At 36.7% G+C, this 15575-nt stretch overlaps 1 protein-coding gene across 4 annotated transcripts in view; it reads left to right on the top strand.

Annotated features, from left to right (window-relative positions):
* LOC104902292 (protein REBELOTE) overlaps positions 1–5292 on the top strand; it is a 14594-nt gene extending 9302 nt beyond the window's left edge. For all 4 annotated transcript variants that reach the window (XM_010690014.3, XM_019251471.2, XM_019251472.3 and 1 more), the window contains 5 exons: positions 271–597; positions 1323–1529; positions 4099–4188; positions 4279–4376; positions 4567–5292. In XM_010690014.3, the coding sequence (XP_010688316.2) occupies positions 271–597; positions 1323–1529; positions 4099–4188; positions 4279–4376; positions 4567–4723 (879 nt within the window). In that variant the 3' untranslated portion in view covers positions 4724–5292. The remainder of the gene's footprint in view (positions 1–270; positions 598–1322; positions 1530–4098; positions 4189–4278; positions 4377–4566) is intronic.
* Positions 5293–15575: the final 10283 nt, after the last annotated feature.

The following is a 15575-nucleotide window of genomic DNA, read 5'->3' as shown; positions in this document are numbered from 1 at the left end:
CCTTCTCTTTATTTTTTTTCTTTTTAACTTTTTCTTAAAGTTTTACCAATTAGGGTTTTAAAGAAAGCATTAAAGTGGGCTAGGTATAGTTGGGCCTTTAAAAAAAACTGTCATAACTCACAACACCAGACGTTCCCGATTCACTCAAGGTAGCGTTTCCCGTTTCCGTTTCCGTCCCGCGTTTCGTATCGAATTTCGTTCCTTGTATCATTGATTAGAATTGAAGCCAACACACTGCTGTTAATGAAATTCAGTATTAATGTCTGGCAGGAAGCTCTTAAAAAGATTTGCAGTTGGGAGTATGTTTTGTGCATTGATCTCTGGGTTACATTTGTATCTGTCAATATTAAAGATAATGATCTTCATGGCCTATTATATCCTCTCATCCAAGTCATAAATGGAGTAGCTCAACTCTATGCTGGTCCAAGATATCTGCCTTTGAAAGTTAAATGCATAAAATGGTTGAATCAACTCTCTGCATCTAGTGAAATCTTCATCCCTGTCTCTTCACTGGCATTGGATGTATTGGAAAGCTGTCATGTCCTGCAAGTTGGAAAGCCAGTAAAGGGTGATGTGTACTTATCAACTATGTTACAGGTATGAAATTTTAGAAAAATTCACATCACTACTACAGTACTACTTCTGATTATATGTTTATTTTTTGGTGAACCTTGCTGTACAAAAATAAAAGATGGCATGGTCGTGTCCTGTCTGCTTGCTTCTGATGTAAAAACCTATTATGAGAGTTGTCTATTGTGGCAAAAAAGTTTGTCTACGCCGCCACCACTTCATGTTCTGCGTTGAAGTTTTTTGCTTTTACTTTCACTTTGATGGGTGTTTGTTTTTAAAGTCATGGACTGGCATTTCTTAACGTAGATATTGAAACCGAAGAATTTTAAGTTTTCAGAAGATTGTAGAGCATAAACTTGGCTGTGGTTTATGCTGGATCTTTGGATTTTCAATGCATTTCGAAGCCCTGAACTTAAAAGTAGAGGGAGTTGGCGCTGGGTGTTTTTTTTTTTTGGTGGGGCAGTGGGGTGGGGTGTTGAGGATGAGAAGCTCTTTGAAGTAGGTGGAGGTTATTTTTGGTTCTACAATTACTAATTTACTACAATATACAACCTCTTTGTGCTTGATTTGCCTAGTTCTCCAACTTGATGGGACATGTAAGACTGACATCTAAAGAATGAAACTTGTACACTTCTGTGTTTATTGTAATTATAGCACCATTTCTCTGCTGAATCCATGCAGTAGGTTTACATTGTTGGACTAGTATATTTATCATCAGGATAATCATAAGATTTTTGGCTGTCATGGAGCAGTTGCCCAAATTTTGGCTCAAGTCACGGGATTTTCAAGAAGAGTGTGTTTTTGCTGCTGTGGAGCTGCTTTGTGCACATTTTCTTCAATGGAGTCACCATATATCTTTCCCTGAACTTACAACTGTTCCTGTCATACGCTTGAAGCAATTTTATGAGGAATCCACAATTGAAAGCCTGCGCCGACCAGTACAGCGCCTAATTGGTCAGGTATTTCATTGGCTTTGTTGCATCTGTTTTGACAGCATTTATTAGGTATCCTGGTTGTTGATCAGCAAGGAATTTATGCATCTTTTATTTGCCCTTTTTTTTGTTGGCTTTGCTCAGGCCTTTCCTAATAGAGTTTAGATAATGAAGGTTTCTTGAGGAACAAGCAAAGTTATGGACAATCCACTAACAGTTGAGAGAAATAAGGAATTTATTTAGGAAATTCATTTTTATTTGTTCAGTAACAAAGAAAGGATTTTTATTTATTTTTTATTTTTTTCTTTCTTTTTCTTATCCATGGTTAAGAGGAATTTTTTTTTGTTTGTTCCTTCTTCTCTCTCCTAAATACACTCCATCATTCCTTTTTTATCTCGTCCACTTTTAGTTTTTTTTATTTTCCCACATTAATGTTTCAACTTAATTAATCTAAGTCTTCAACCATAATCATTAATCATCAAAAGGGAATTTCATTATGAATAGAATTGGATAACACTTATATATATAGACCAAGATGGCGTTCAGCTGAGCTCACTAATACTTCTTTTATTTTTTTTTAATTACATCATTTTTCTTATTCATAAATTTTACTTCTATTTTTTCAATTAAATCGTTTTCCTTATTCATAAATTTCACATTAATTCTAATGTTTCTTTATTTAGTGATATCTTCTCTTTATATTTATCCTATTACTTGGATTCACTTTTTATTCATCTTTACCTCTCTCCACTTCATATGACTTTCTTAAACAACGTAAAAAAGATTGATGTTGCAATTAGTTCTGGGCTTGGCGTGTAAAAAAGATCAAGAATTTCCATCAATTCCTCTAATTTTTCTGATTTGCACCACCCATAATTAATTGCAAACCCTTGAGTGAGCAGTTTGGATTTAATTTCAAAAGAGGAGACTTTCGGACCTTTGGTTTTCACTGCCGCAAAAGGTGGCTCGGTGGCGGAAGAACCGCCGGTCTTGCGTTGCTTCTGCATTAGGGACAGAACCGCAGGGGTCGGTCGCGGGTGGCTTGCCGGCACGACGGTGAGAGCCGTTTCGGTTGCTCGGTAGGGAACCGCGAGTTTCGGCACAGTCGCCGGTGAGCATTGTTGCTCGTCTGCCAATCCAGTGGACTCGCCGGTGGTAATGGCCAAGGGGGGTTTTTCAATTTGGAGTGGTGAAGGCTTTTTAAAAGGGAAGGTTTCCATAGGAATTGGAGAGGAAGGATCTCTTTTTCTTTTGTGGGAAGAAATATCTGTGTTTAGACTTTTGAGAACCATAGTGAGTGTTTAAAGAAAAGAAATTTGGGGAAGGAGAGATGAATCTATGGGTTCTTGAATTTGGAGAAGATGGAGTGTTGGTTTAGGCGTGTAAGGGGAAGTAGGAGAAGTGGTTTTTCTAATGTATCACTTAGATTAATTAAGTTGGAACATTAATGTGGGAAAATAAAAGTGGGTGAGATAAAAAAGAAACGATGGAGTGTATTTAGGGGAGAGAAGAAGGAACAAAAAAAAAATTCTTAACCGTCGATAAGGAAATGAAAAAAAAAGATAAAAACGTGTGTTGAGGAACACGTATAAGATACCAATTGACACCATTGTAGGTCCTGGTGTTTAAACTTTGCAAACTGTCTTTGGATTGAGTAAAACAGGTGCTTATCTGGAAGAGTCTACTACCTGCAGATGGAGAATTAAGAAAAATTCTCAACCTGCTAATGCTGATTTTCAAGCATATATCAGAAATGTGCTGTCATTTCTTTTCACTTGCATGAAGCCAAGAAAAAGAGATAAATAATAGTCTCTTTATGCATTATATTGTGGTGTATGGAGATCAGTATCCCCTAAATGCTCTCCTGAGTAGGAAAAGACATCGGGTTGATCTTAAGGTAATGATTGAACAACACATGTAAATCAGTGTACAGTTGATGGTATATTGGCTGCAAAAGAAGCTATAAATTTGTTGTCATCCAGGAATGAATTTTGTGCCTCTTCCACCGCATACTTTCATACATGCATATGTCCTCTCATTAAGCTTGACGCTCGAAGTATTTTTAGTTCATAACAAGGTTGTTGTGAGCAAACCTGCCTCCATCATCGCGGATAATGCTTATAATATCTTGGGTAGAATTTAGCCTTTTATTACTCATATATATGAAAATGCATCAATTTATTGCTGATGGCCAACGATGCTACAAGGATATATTGGATCAATCACAGTTCGGGACCCTGGTGTTTTATGTAATATTCTGCTGTCCAATTTGCTTGTTGCCGATAAATAGACGAGCATTCTTCATGATCCCCAGTTAACAGAAAAAAAAAACATGGCTAATTGAGCTTCGGAAGTTGCTGTTTGGCGTTGCTAGCTTCATCATATTGGATGTTTGATTGTCAGCCATCATGTTGGGAGCCAGAGATGTGCTGAATTCTCTTCTGACTAAGACTAGTTTAAGTTTGGAAGACCCGTGGTCTTTGATAGCAGATCTGCACTGCTTTTTTTTTGTGGTCTTATTGTTTAAGATGTGAGTATGTGTTCAAAGTCATGCTGATTGCCTCATCATTCGTATCATTGTTTTTTCTTCTTAAAGGTGGAGAAGAACATTGATTTTGTCGAAAGAAAGAGAGAGGGTGTTTCATTTTCACCAATAGACCAAGCGTCTGCAGATTCATTTCTTCAGGTTATATAAATCTGTTTCCACCATCTACAGAATGCTCTCTTGAACCTTGTGATTGTAATTTGGTCTTGATGGTGGATTAATAATGTGCAGAGTGAAAAGTGCAATGACAGTTTCCCATTTATTCAGTATTACACAAGCATTACGCAAAATGGTTTGACAAGGAAACTCAGCACAGATAACCAGACCAGGTAACTCTTTGGTTGCCTAATAAGTGATGCTTTTCTTTTCAATTGGAGTGATGTATAATTCATCTCTTCTTAAAAGTACTCCTACTCCGGAATCTATTGATTTTGTTAGGGAGTTTATTTAGCGGAATCGGTTGTTCTTGATTTTAACCTTCATTCATTCCACCAACGTGCTTTCCTGAATATGGTTTAGTGTGCTCAATCGGAAAAAGCTGAAAGGTAGAAAGCGAAAGTTGGCACAGAAAACCGAGGGTGTGAGTGCTAATGGGGACAAAGAAATTGCAAAGATCAGTAGCGATGTTTCGACCAGAATTGAGCAAGTTGTGAAGAGAAAGAAGCAGAGAACTTGAGGATGCTGTAACTTCTGAGCTTGGTTTATATAGGTACAGAGAAATGATATCAGTGTCCACGCTAATTGATTCTCTTAGTCTCTATAACTCTGTTCATGGAATTTTGAATGGCCTTTTTGGTAGATTCGAGTTGTGCTTCCACAAAGTGGATGTACATCAGTTCTAGGGGTGTTCAAAAATATCCGATCCAAAATTTCGGATATCCGATCCGGTTTTAAGATTTCGGATATTTCGGATTGGATATCCGGAAAAAAACGGGTTTTTGGATCGGAAATTTTCAAAAATGTCAACGCCCCAATCCGAAAATCCGGTAATCCGATCCAAAAAGTTCGGATATCCGAAAATTTCGGATCGGATTCGGATCGCAATTCCTCCGACATTGAACAGCCCTAGATGTAATCAGGTAGAAGTGCTCTTTAGTTAGAATGGAATGGGATTGACCTTAATGCAATGTCATACTGACAATGAATATTTTGGAAATTATTATTTTAGTGTCTTCAAACTATACTAGAATGAGCTATATATTTGATTATATCATACCATATGTATCTTTTATGTTTTCTTCACCATATACCATTGACGATTTTTTTTATTGCACCATATATACCCTTTCGAGTTTTCAAATTCACCATATAGGCATACCCTCTACTTTTCAAAAAATACATCAGCTTACCCTTATTGGGGTGCTCTCAACTGATACTGTACTAGTACTTTATACTCCAACAAACCAACTTGTCGGAAATCTCCATCTATCTTTATTTTATGTCCCAATCTTACAACTTGATAATAGGCCTATGTAATTTAGATCATTTAAGAGTTGTTTTTGGGTCTAGTCGATAGTGATCGGGTAGTATTTGGGTCTAGTTGATACTAGTCATCTAATTTTCAGGTCTAACTAATATGGATTCCGTTCAGTTAAGTTTATAATTAAGTTGTCGTATCGAATATTCGTATCGAATAATTATATTTTAGACGCCGAGAAAAGATATTCCTCTTGACGCCTTTTGATAACGCAAGGGTTTCAGCTCGGAGCTCGCAAGACAAAGAACCCTACAATAATCACAAATGACAAAGGGCAAAAACCAACTTTCGATTAAGTAATTTGGAGCCATCATAATTGATTCAAACTGATATCAGAAAGAAGGGGGGATTTAATGCACCCTTAAAAAAGAACCCAATTCATTGTCCGCATTCATAATCTAAATAAGCCTAATTCTCTGATATAATACTTTCTAACAACTTAGTAACAAGTCCCTTTCCTATACTTTCTTACAAGCCTCATCTAAAGTTTACACTATTTATGATGAAAGAAATAGTCCACCATATGAAAAGGTGGGCTCTTCGTTACACTAGATAATATCATGTATACATCCCTAGAAAGGAATTCAAATTAGCCAAATTCCAAATATCTTCCTCAAGTCTTCAACCATAATCATTAATCATCAAAAGGGCATTTCGTTATAAATTGAATTGGATAACACTTGGATTAACTTTTTATTCATCTTTACCTTTCTCCACTTCATATGACTTTCTTAAACAACGTCAAAAAGATTGATGTTGCAATTAGACCTGGGCATGGGCCAAGCTGGGCTTGAAATTTTCAGATTTTGTCCAACGGCCCGACTCGAATCGACCCATGTTTTATGTTGTTTTTTTTTTAATTGTTTGCTGATTTAGACTAAAAAACAAAGAGAATGGACGTTCGGTCCATAAGCCGGTCCACGAGCCATATAGACAGACTCGTGTTGGGCCGGCTTAAAATAAAATTTTTTGACCGTCACAAGCCACGCAGTGAACAACAGGCTCGGTCGAACCCTAGCGAGCTTGAACCAGGCCGGGTGGAATGCTGGCGTGTCCCATGCCCACCTCTAGTAAGTAATTAATATTGAGTCGTTTGTCTTAGTAGATGCCTAGATGGTATTGATGACGGTCGATGTACCAATTGGACTATCATACACAAAGAGCATACCCATATAAAAAGTGGCCCCATTTACACTATACACTTAAGGGAAAAAAAAAGGCAGTGGAGGTAGTTTGATTACTTTAAACCATGTTCCCTATCACCTTCCCTTACGCAGCCTTAGCATGCAACTTGACATTCTAAAACAATCACAAGTTGACCATAAATTTCCTCATACTAATATCTTATACTATATCACATTTACACACATTCATTTATTCATATGAATCATATCTTATAGTAAAATATTATTATAAATTAAATGAAGCCATCCTTATAAATACCCAAAGTCTACTATCATATTTCATATCCAAACATTTCAATTCATCCCTTTTTTTTTTGTTCTTTCTCTCTCTACATCATTTTCTTACCACTTTCTCTCTCTAAAAAAAATGGCAACTTTATTTTCATTTGATGGATTATTTGATCTTGATGAAGCTCTTTCTATGCCAATGGATGCCTTAAATTCAACACAAGTGACGTCACCTTTCGATAATAATAATGATGTTGTTGTGAGTGTGACAGAGACAGTGTTGACTTTTCCGGCTGTTGTTACGTCAAACGACGTCGTTTGTTCAGTTTGTAGGGAGGATTTCGAGCCACCACATCATGGTGGTAGGCAAATCCCGTGTGGACACGTGTACCATGTTGATTGTATTGCCACGTGGCTTTCTGTTCATGATTCTTGTCCTCTTTGCCGAGTTGCGGTTGTTGTTGACCAGAATTTAGCTCATAAAAAGTTTAATTGTTGAGTGATTAGTTTTAAATTTTTGGTTTAAGGCTAAGTTACTCAAAACATGAATTGAGTGTCTACTCCTCTACTCGAATACGGGTGTTCAAGTATCTGACTCGGCTATTTGGTAGAAAAAAGTCAAGTTTTTAGTTTAAAATGAGGTATCCAAGTATAACGTCGCCGTTTTTGAGGTAAATGAAGGTGTCGGAGCAACACTGATTTAAGGAAGAATTTGTGTATACTGTAGTATATTATAAGAGATTTAGATTAATGGTTTTTTTTTTTTTTTAACTTCTTGGCTACATTATTATGTAATTCTTTGATTTGTTTGTCCCACAATTGCTTTGTAATTTTGTGTAAGAACTTGAAGATTTATGGAGGATTTAGAGAAATGAAATGCAAATTCATTCTTTTGAATATTGTTTTACATCCTTTGAATATTTTCTACTTATCTTAATAGTCACTATATAGTGGTGGGAATTCGTGATAAAAGTTTGTAATGTTTGACTCTAAAAATTCAAATGTTAGTTGCATTTTCTTTTTGAAGCGAAGGAAGTACAATGTTTATTTTTTTATTATTTAATTGTCATGTTTTTCACTACCATGCAACTCTCGGTTATATTGTGTTCTTTAAGTGTACTTTCCCCTTTCTTCTTTCTTACCATGTCAAGTCTTTGTGAGAATTGTAGCAGTAGTGATTAACATTGATATAATAGAAGTAAGTTGTCATGAAAATGAAGTGGCAAGCAATATAGGCTCCGTTTGATAGGGGGTAAAACATTTTCCTCTATTTTCAGTTTTACATTGTTTGGTTGGTAAAAGAGTGTAAAACTATTTTTCTCTTGGAGTAAAATCACTCTCCCAATGATGGAAACCCATTTTCCCTTCAAAATGAAGAGAAAACTGTTTTCCTTATCTCTCTTGTACACTCCTCTCCCTACCTCCTTACTTTCCTTTTCATTTTCCTTTCATTTCATCATTTTTCTTACATGCAACCAAACAATGGAAAACTTATTTTGAAATTCCGTTTTCCATTGCAAATCATTTTATTCTGAAAATGTTTTACATCCTACCAAACGAAACCATAATAACATTACGCGCGTTCGCGTAAATCTTCTCACCCATGTTTCCTATGCACATTTCTTACCAATTGCTCATGGGGTACAAGAACCAACCATACTTAGCTTGCCTCATTAAGTACAAAATGGATATTGTACTCACCCCACCTTTCACCTATCAATCTATCATCCCACCTTACGTAGCCCATCAAATTACTCACCTTGCTCACCCACTTCTAATACCCTCTAAGTCAAAGTATGTAATACGAATAGCTCATCCACCAAGCCACAAGCATTATAAAAATTTAAGCCATTACTGATTAGGTTGTGCTGACTTCAACGTAGCCATAGCCAAAAAGGTATGAAACCTTTGACTTTTCAGTCACATAGGTGGGACTCATCCCATCACTAGACTAAACTAGAGGTGATCATTTTGGGCCGGCCCGCTTTTGGGCCGGGTTTTGGGCAGAATTTTTCGGCCCGCGGGCCGGGCCCGGCCCGGCCCGGTCGTTTTTTTTTTTGTTTTTGGGCGGGCTTTGGGCAAGCTAAAAACGACTTTTTAGTCTATTTTTTTGGCCTGGCCCGTTTTGGCCCGCAAAAGCCCGCAAAGCCCGGCCCGAAATAGCGGGCTTTGGACACAAAAATTCGGCCCGAAATTTAGGCCCGGCCCGGCCAATGGGCAATTTTTTTTGGCCGCGGCCCGGCCCGAACCCGGCCCGGCCCATGATCACCTCTAGACTAAACTAAGCAACTTTAATTATCAAAGTACAAATTTTTTCATAGTAATTAAAACACAAGTGTATACTTTTATTAATTTATACAAAAAATACATAATTCTCAAGGTCGTTGATAAATGGTTTGAAATTAGTGAGTACGAGACTGGTAACATATATTCCATAAAAAGTAGGTAATATATGTAGGGAAATAGGGAATATGAAAAGTAGGTTATGGACGATAAGTGGTGTTGACATTACCTCAAATTTCAGAATTATTGGGATTAAGTTTTACCCCTAATTTGTAAGAGAAATGTCCCAAATTTTCCCTTCTTATAAGAAATTTCAACTTACCTGCCTATAAAGTATAAAGTGATGAACACAGGCTGATATCCACTAGTTCAACCAGCATCATATTTCTAAGCAACCTACAACTAGCTAGCTAGATTTTTTTATATATAAGGAGAACAAACTGCCCAGCACTCTAATTCGGAGACCCGCCTAAAACAATATTACGAATAATAAGGGAAAAATTAATACAATAAGGAGGAAACCAATACAAGAGGGGAGGGAAGTCATGGGTGTTCCCAGCCATGAAGTTCACCACTCTATTCGCTTCACGAAAATCGTGGAGGAAATGACAATCTTGAAACTGAAGAGCATCCACACATGTAGACCTGGGCATGGGCCGGGCTCGAGCCCGAGTAGCAGGTCTGACATTTTCAGATTTTACCCACGGGACGAGCTCGTGACTCCTGCGGGCCTGGCTCGTGTTTTATGTTATTTTTTTTTGGATTTTTGACAAATTTAGGCTAAAAAACAGAGAAAAGGGGTGTTCGGCCCGCGGGCCATCTAGGCAGGATCGTACCGATGCAGGTCTGAAATAAAATTTCTTGACCGTGACAAGCCCACGACCCACGTAGCGGACAACGGGTCGGGCTCGACCCAAACCCACCTCTAACACCTGCATATTTAATAATGTTAGAGATCTCGCTCCCACGAAATTCGCAAAGTGCTTTTCATAGAGTTGATAACCCCTAAGTTATCTCTATCTATAATAAGATGTGAGAGATTAAGGAAAGAGCCCCATTGACTCCTTCACTAAGAGCCCAAACCTCTACTTGAATAATAAAGATATGAGAACCCAGAGACTTGGCACCAGCTAACACCACATCACCTTCACTATTTCTAATAACAAAACCAATAAAGACTCTACCATTACTAAGTTTAGAAAAAGCTCAACTTTAAAAAATTAACACGGGAAGAGACCAAATAATACCATCGCCTTTTAGATACTAGATAGATACAATTAATTATTTTTAACATAGTTATTATATTACATAATCATGAGATCATCCATATATACTCTTTTTGATGGTTGGAACACTTCACCTTGAGGCTTTCATCTTTTTTCCACTCTTCCACACTAAGAGATATGGTGGAGTATATTTGTCAATAAACCCATTTCCTTATTTCCACAAGACCACAAATAAAGGTATGTGTCAATATATTATACTTCAACTTGAATGTATCATGTACATGTGTTTTTCCTAGAGACACTCAAATTTTCTCTATCGTCAAATACTCCGTACACAAATATATTTTTCCTTCTCCTAAGTCATGAAAAGATTTGATCTTCTTCAACTAAAATTACAAAGTTTTCCTTTTCCTACTCTATTAAAGATAGCTTCATAGTTCATACCACAAAATCATACCAAGATTGTAAACTATTAGTCAATGTTAATTATTTGTGCTGCTGTTTTTAAACAGTACTGTGGAGTCGGTGATTTCAGGCAGCATATGAACACAGTTTTTATTTCGTCAAAAAGCTCTATTTTGTTCAACAGTATGTTACCCTCTTACCCTGTACGCTGTAGTTATAACAATAAATGAGCCTATATACTTCCTTCGTTTAGAAATAGTTGTACCATTTCTATTTTGTGCACTATTCACATCTTACACTTAGATTGTCTTTGGTGATTTATATTTTAGGAAAAACATAGTCATGTGGGGTCTTGTTAGATTTGTCTCGATGTAAATTTTTTTAAAATAAACTTTTTATAATTTCTACTTATTGATAATTAAAGATATTAATGGTTGAAATCATACATCGGCATGCGTGAAAGTTAGGCCTTGTTTGGTTGTATATGGAAAGCCATACTTCCTAGGAAGTTATTTTTCCCATGTATTTGAAATTCCTAGGAAGTGTAAAATTGTGTTTGGTTGACAATGGGAAGTAGAACTTCCTAGGGGAAGTTCTACTTACCTAGGGGGACCTAGGTAAGTAACTTTCTCCATTTTGGAGGAAGTAGAACTTCCTAGGAATTGCAAATTCCCATGATTTTGCCAACCAAACAACTTCATATACTTATACTTCCTAGGAATTTGCACTTCCCATAATTTATTTTGTCAACCAAACAAGGCCTTAGAAATGGTGCAATTATTTCTAAACGGAGGAAGTATTTATTAGTCTCATCTCACTTACCCTGTTCGGCGTTTCGTCATAAACTCAAAGTACGTACTTCAAAAACCCTGTTATTTTGGACTGAGTTGAGTTGAGTTGTTGAACTGAGTTGAAATTGTGAGAAAAAAGTAATTGAATTGAAATTAATCGTGCTTAAAAAAACAAGGCCTAAGTCCTAAAACGCAATAAATAAATGTTTAAAAATTATGTATTTTTATATTTAAATTTCTTTTTAGTACTTATATTTACCAATAAACAATTCGTTAAAAAGAAGGGTATAGACCGTTAAGAAAAAAAGCCTACATGCGAGTTAGGACTAATACCCCTGCTAACATCAAAATACAAGAAAGAAAATGATTAATCTATGAGGCCAACATGCCTAGTTAGTAGGAAACTGCACATAATTGTCAATTAATTTTAGGATAAAACTTCGTTGGACGTACTAAACTTGTACCTGGTTTGACTCTCATCCTACGAGGAGTTTGTTAGGCTCAAACTTTGGAAGTAATTTTTAGTATATTTTGACTGAGTTAAGAACACTAATTAAGAAAAATACGAGTACTATTTGCTTAGTTAGCGATGTAGGTAGCATTAATGCTGATAGAAGTAGTATTCTATTAGGGTTTGTCAAAAGCCTAAATTTGTAACTTTTGGAAAATAGTTAGTGGCGGTTAGAGGTGGGCACGGGCCGTGCCGGGATGGCCCACGTGCCAAGCCCGCGTGCCTCGTGCCACAACGTGTCGTGCCAAAACGGGCCAAGAAATGCTCGTGTCGTGCCGGGCTCGTGCCAAGTTGTAAAATCTAAGGCCCATGCACGACCCGGCCCACGTGCCGTGCCATCGTGCCTTATATAAATTTTAATTTATATTATGAAATTTTAACCAAAATAAGCGTGCCAACTTGTGGGCCGACCCGTCGTGCTCGTGCCGGGTTCGTGCCAAACTTTTAGAATGTTGTTCATGCATGGCCCATGGCCCACCATTCGTGCCGGCGTGCCGTGCCGTGCTCATAGCGGTCCCGTGCTGGGCCGGGCTCAAATCGTGCCGTGCCGTGCCGGCCCTCGTGCCGGCCCGGCCCATGCCCAGCTCTAGTGGCGGTGTATACATTTTACACTAAAGTTTTGTTTGAGTTATTATTAACTAATAATCTATAAGCAAAAATTAACTACTTTGGCGTACAGTTTTTTTCAACGAATATTAATATTTTATGCCACTACTTTGACAGCTAACAACTACCAACACACTAATAGCGCAACTAACTCTCATAGCGAAAAGTTACAACCACAACTAACGATACCAAACTAATCATTGTTCTAGCACAAACACACCCAAAAACTTGTGTATGCATGCCCTTTAACCATCATTATCATATATTGTATACTCTAGTACTCCACCTAATATTTGATGTTGCCCTTAATTCTAAATTGTACGTGGTTGTTCCCCTTTATTTGTCATTATCATACACGAACTTAGTGGGTTGGTTAACCCAAATTTGATTTTTCATCTTCTTTCTTCCCTATATAAAAACATAAGAAGGACAATATCTATACATTAACACATCACCACTTTTATCATTCTATGTATATGGTATATCCATATAATTTATACACACACATATATATAAAAACTCTTTCTTTTTCTATCTAGTATAGTAACCATGTCTATCTCATCATCAAACTATGCCATAGATTTACTATTCGACCTTGATGAAGCTCTTGCATGCTCAACCATGATGATCAAATCATCATCACCATCATCATCATCGTCATCATCATCATCAAATAATCATCAAATTACTACTAATGATAACGTTAATTTCTCCAAAGTTTATATGGAGTTGCCAACGGTCAACGTGTGTGCTAATTCGGTTTGCTGCGTATGTATGGAAGGCTTCCAATCTCCGCATAACAACGGTCATGCTGAAGCTAAACAACTCCCATGTCGACACGTGTATCATCCTGATTGTATTTACACTTGGCTTTCTTCTTGCCATCATTCTTGCCCTCTTTGTCGCCATATCATCATCCTCCATGAATCATAATCATCCATGATCATAACTATTTAGGGTTGGCGTGAGTGGTTAAGGGTCTCTCGCTCTTTAACGAAGGTCTCATGTTCGAGTCTTGGATATGGAAAAAATTCTAGCTTGGAGGGATGCTGTCCTTTGATTTGAAATACACATGCAAACTCTCGCAGGAGATTAATTAGTCTACTCGTCGAAAGTGATAGGAAACTCCTCATAGTAAAACCAAAAGATAATCATCCCAAAATGCTGCTATTTTTTTTTTTAATCTTGCTATTTTTAGTTTTTTATTTTTATTTTAACTATTGCTTAGTCCTTTTCTTTTTTCTCTTCATCTGTTGGTTTATACTTAAGGCTTTTAAAACCTAGTCAATTATTTTTAGGATATGTTACTTTATTATTAGACCATGGTAAAGAATATATTTAGGGACATAAGTGTCCCTAATTCTATAATTACTTATTTCATAAGCTTATTAAACACTTTTTGAGGGATGCTATTTGTAGTTCTAGATACACAATTTTATGTTTATTTTGTAAGTATCACCAATATTATAGTTTAAAATATACAATGCTATTTGTACTTTTAAGTGCATGCATTTTTCAAATAATAATAATAATATTTCCTCCGTTCTGTTTTAAATGAAACATTGGATGAAATGACACTATTCATTGATCAATTTTAACTCTAATTTATCTCTATTATATAAAGAAAAACATAGTCAAGTGGGATCTTGTTAGACTCGTCTCGATGCATACTATCAAATTATAACTTTTTTATATTTTTTACATGTACACAACTAAAGATATTAATGACTAAAGAAGCGCGTTGGGTTGCGTGAAAAAGCAAACGTTTCATTTAAAACGGAACGGAGGAAGTATTAACAATAACAATAATAATATATGCAATTCCTTAATCAGGGGCGAATTCAGGGGATGGCCTACCACGGTCATAGCCCACCCCGACTTGAAAAATAGATAACTTACAATATTTGGAAAGATAAGTAATACTTAGGGATGGCAATGGGGCGGGTCTGGGTCGGGTCCACCTGGACCCAGACCCAGACCCGTTTATTTTTCACAGACCCAGACCCGCCCCAAACCCGTTGGGTCTAGATTTTTCAGACCCAGACCCGCTGGGTCTAGCGGGTCCATGGGTCCTTACTGGGTCCTAAATGGGTCCTTCTTAGTTTTAAGTTTTCATCACATTTTTAAATATATGTAATTAAAAATTTTCCCCCTAATATATATAGGTTCTTGTATCCATGGTTAAAGAATTCTCTAAATAAAATTTTAAGAATTAACTGATAAAATATTAAAATATTACAACTTATAAAGTTAATGTCTCTCATAAAATTTTAGAGTTTAGGTAAAAAAAAAAATTCTAATATGTAAATGGGTCCGCGGGGCGGGTCTGGGTCTAGCATACGTGGACCCGGACCCAGACCCGACCCAGACCCATTGGGTCTAAAATTTCTAGACCCAGACCCTTATAAATGGGTCGGGTCCTACCGGGTCTGGGTCGGGTCCAGGACCCATTGCCATCCCTAGTAATACTCTTTCTTTTGTTCTTCCTATTTAGAATCTTGACACTATTCATAATTGAAGAAAATCTTCTAAATTATTTCAACCTATGATAAAAAAAATATAGTCATGTGAGGTCTTGTTTGATTCATCTCAATGAGTATTTTATTAGTATTTAATCATTATAATTTTTACTAATACACAATGAAAGATATTTAAGGTCTAATACGATGAACAAAAAGAAACAAAGGGAGTACTTCCTTAGTTTCTTTTTAATCTACATAATTAGTGGTAACATGTCCATCTACTCTATCTGTTTTCTTCACCCATGTCATCTACTTTTTAATATTTTAACACACTTTTTAGTTTCTCTTTCTCTCA

Source organism: Beta vulgaris, chromosome 8 (assembly GCF_026745355.1).
Source record: "Beta vulgaris subsp. vulgaris cultivar EL10 chromosome 8, EL10.2, whole genome shotgun sequence".
NCBI lineage: Eukaryota > Viridiplantae > Streptophyta > Magnoliopsida > Caryophyllales > Amaranthaceae > Beta > Beta vulgaris.
Note: the sequence above shows the minus strand (reverse complement) of the source record. Positions and strands in the feature narration are given on the sequence as shown.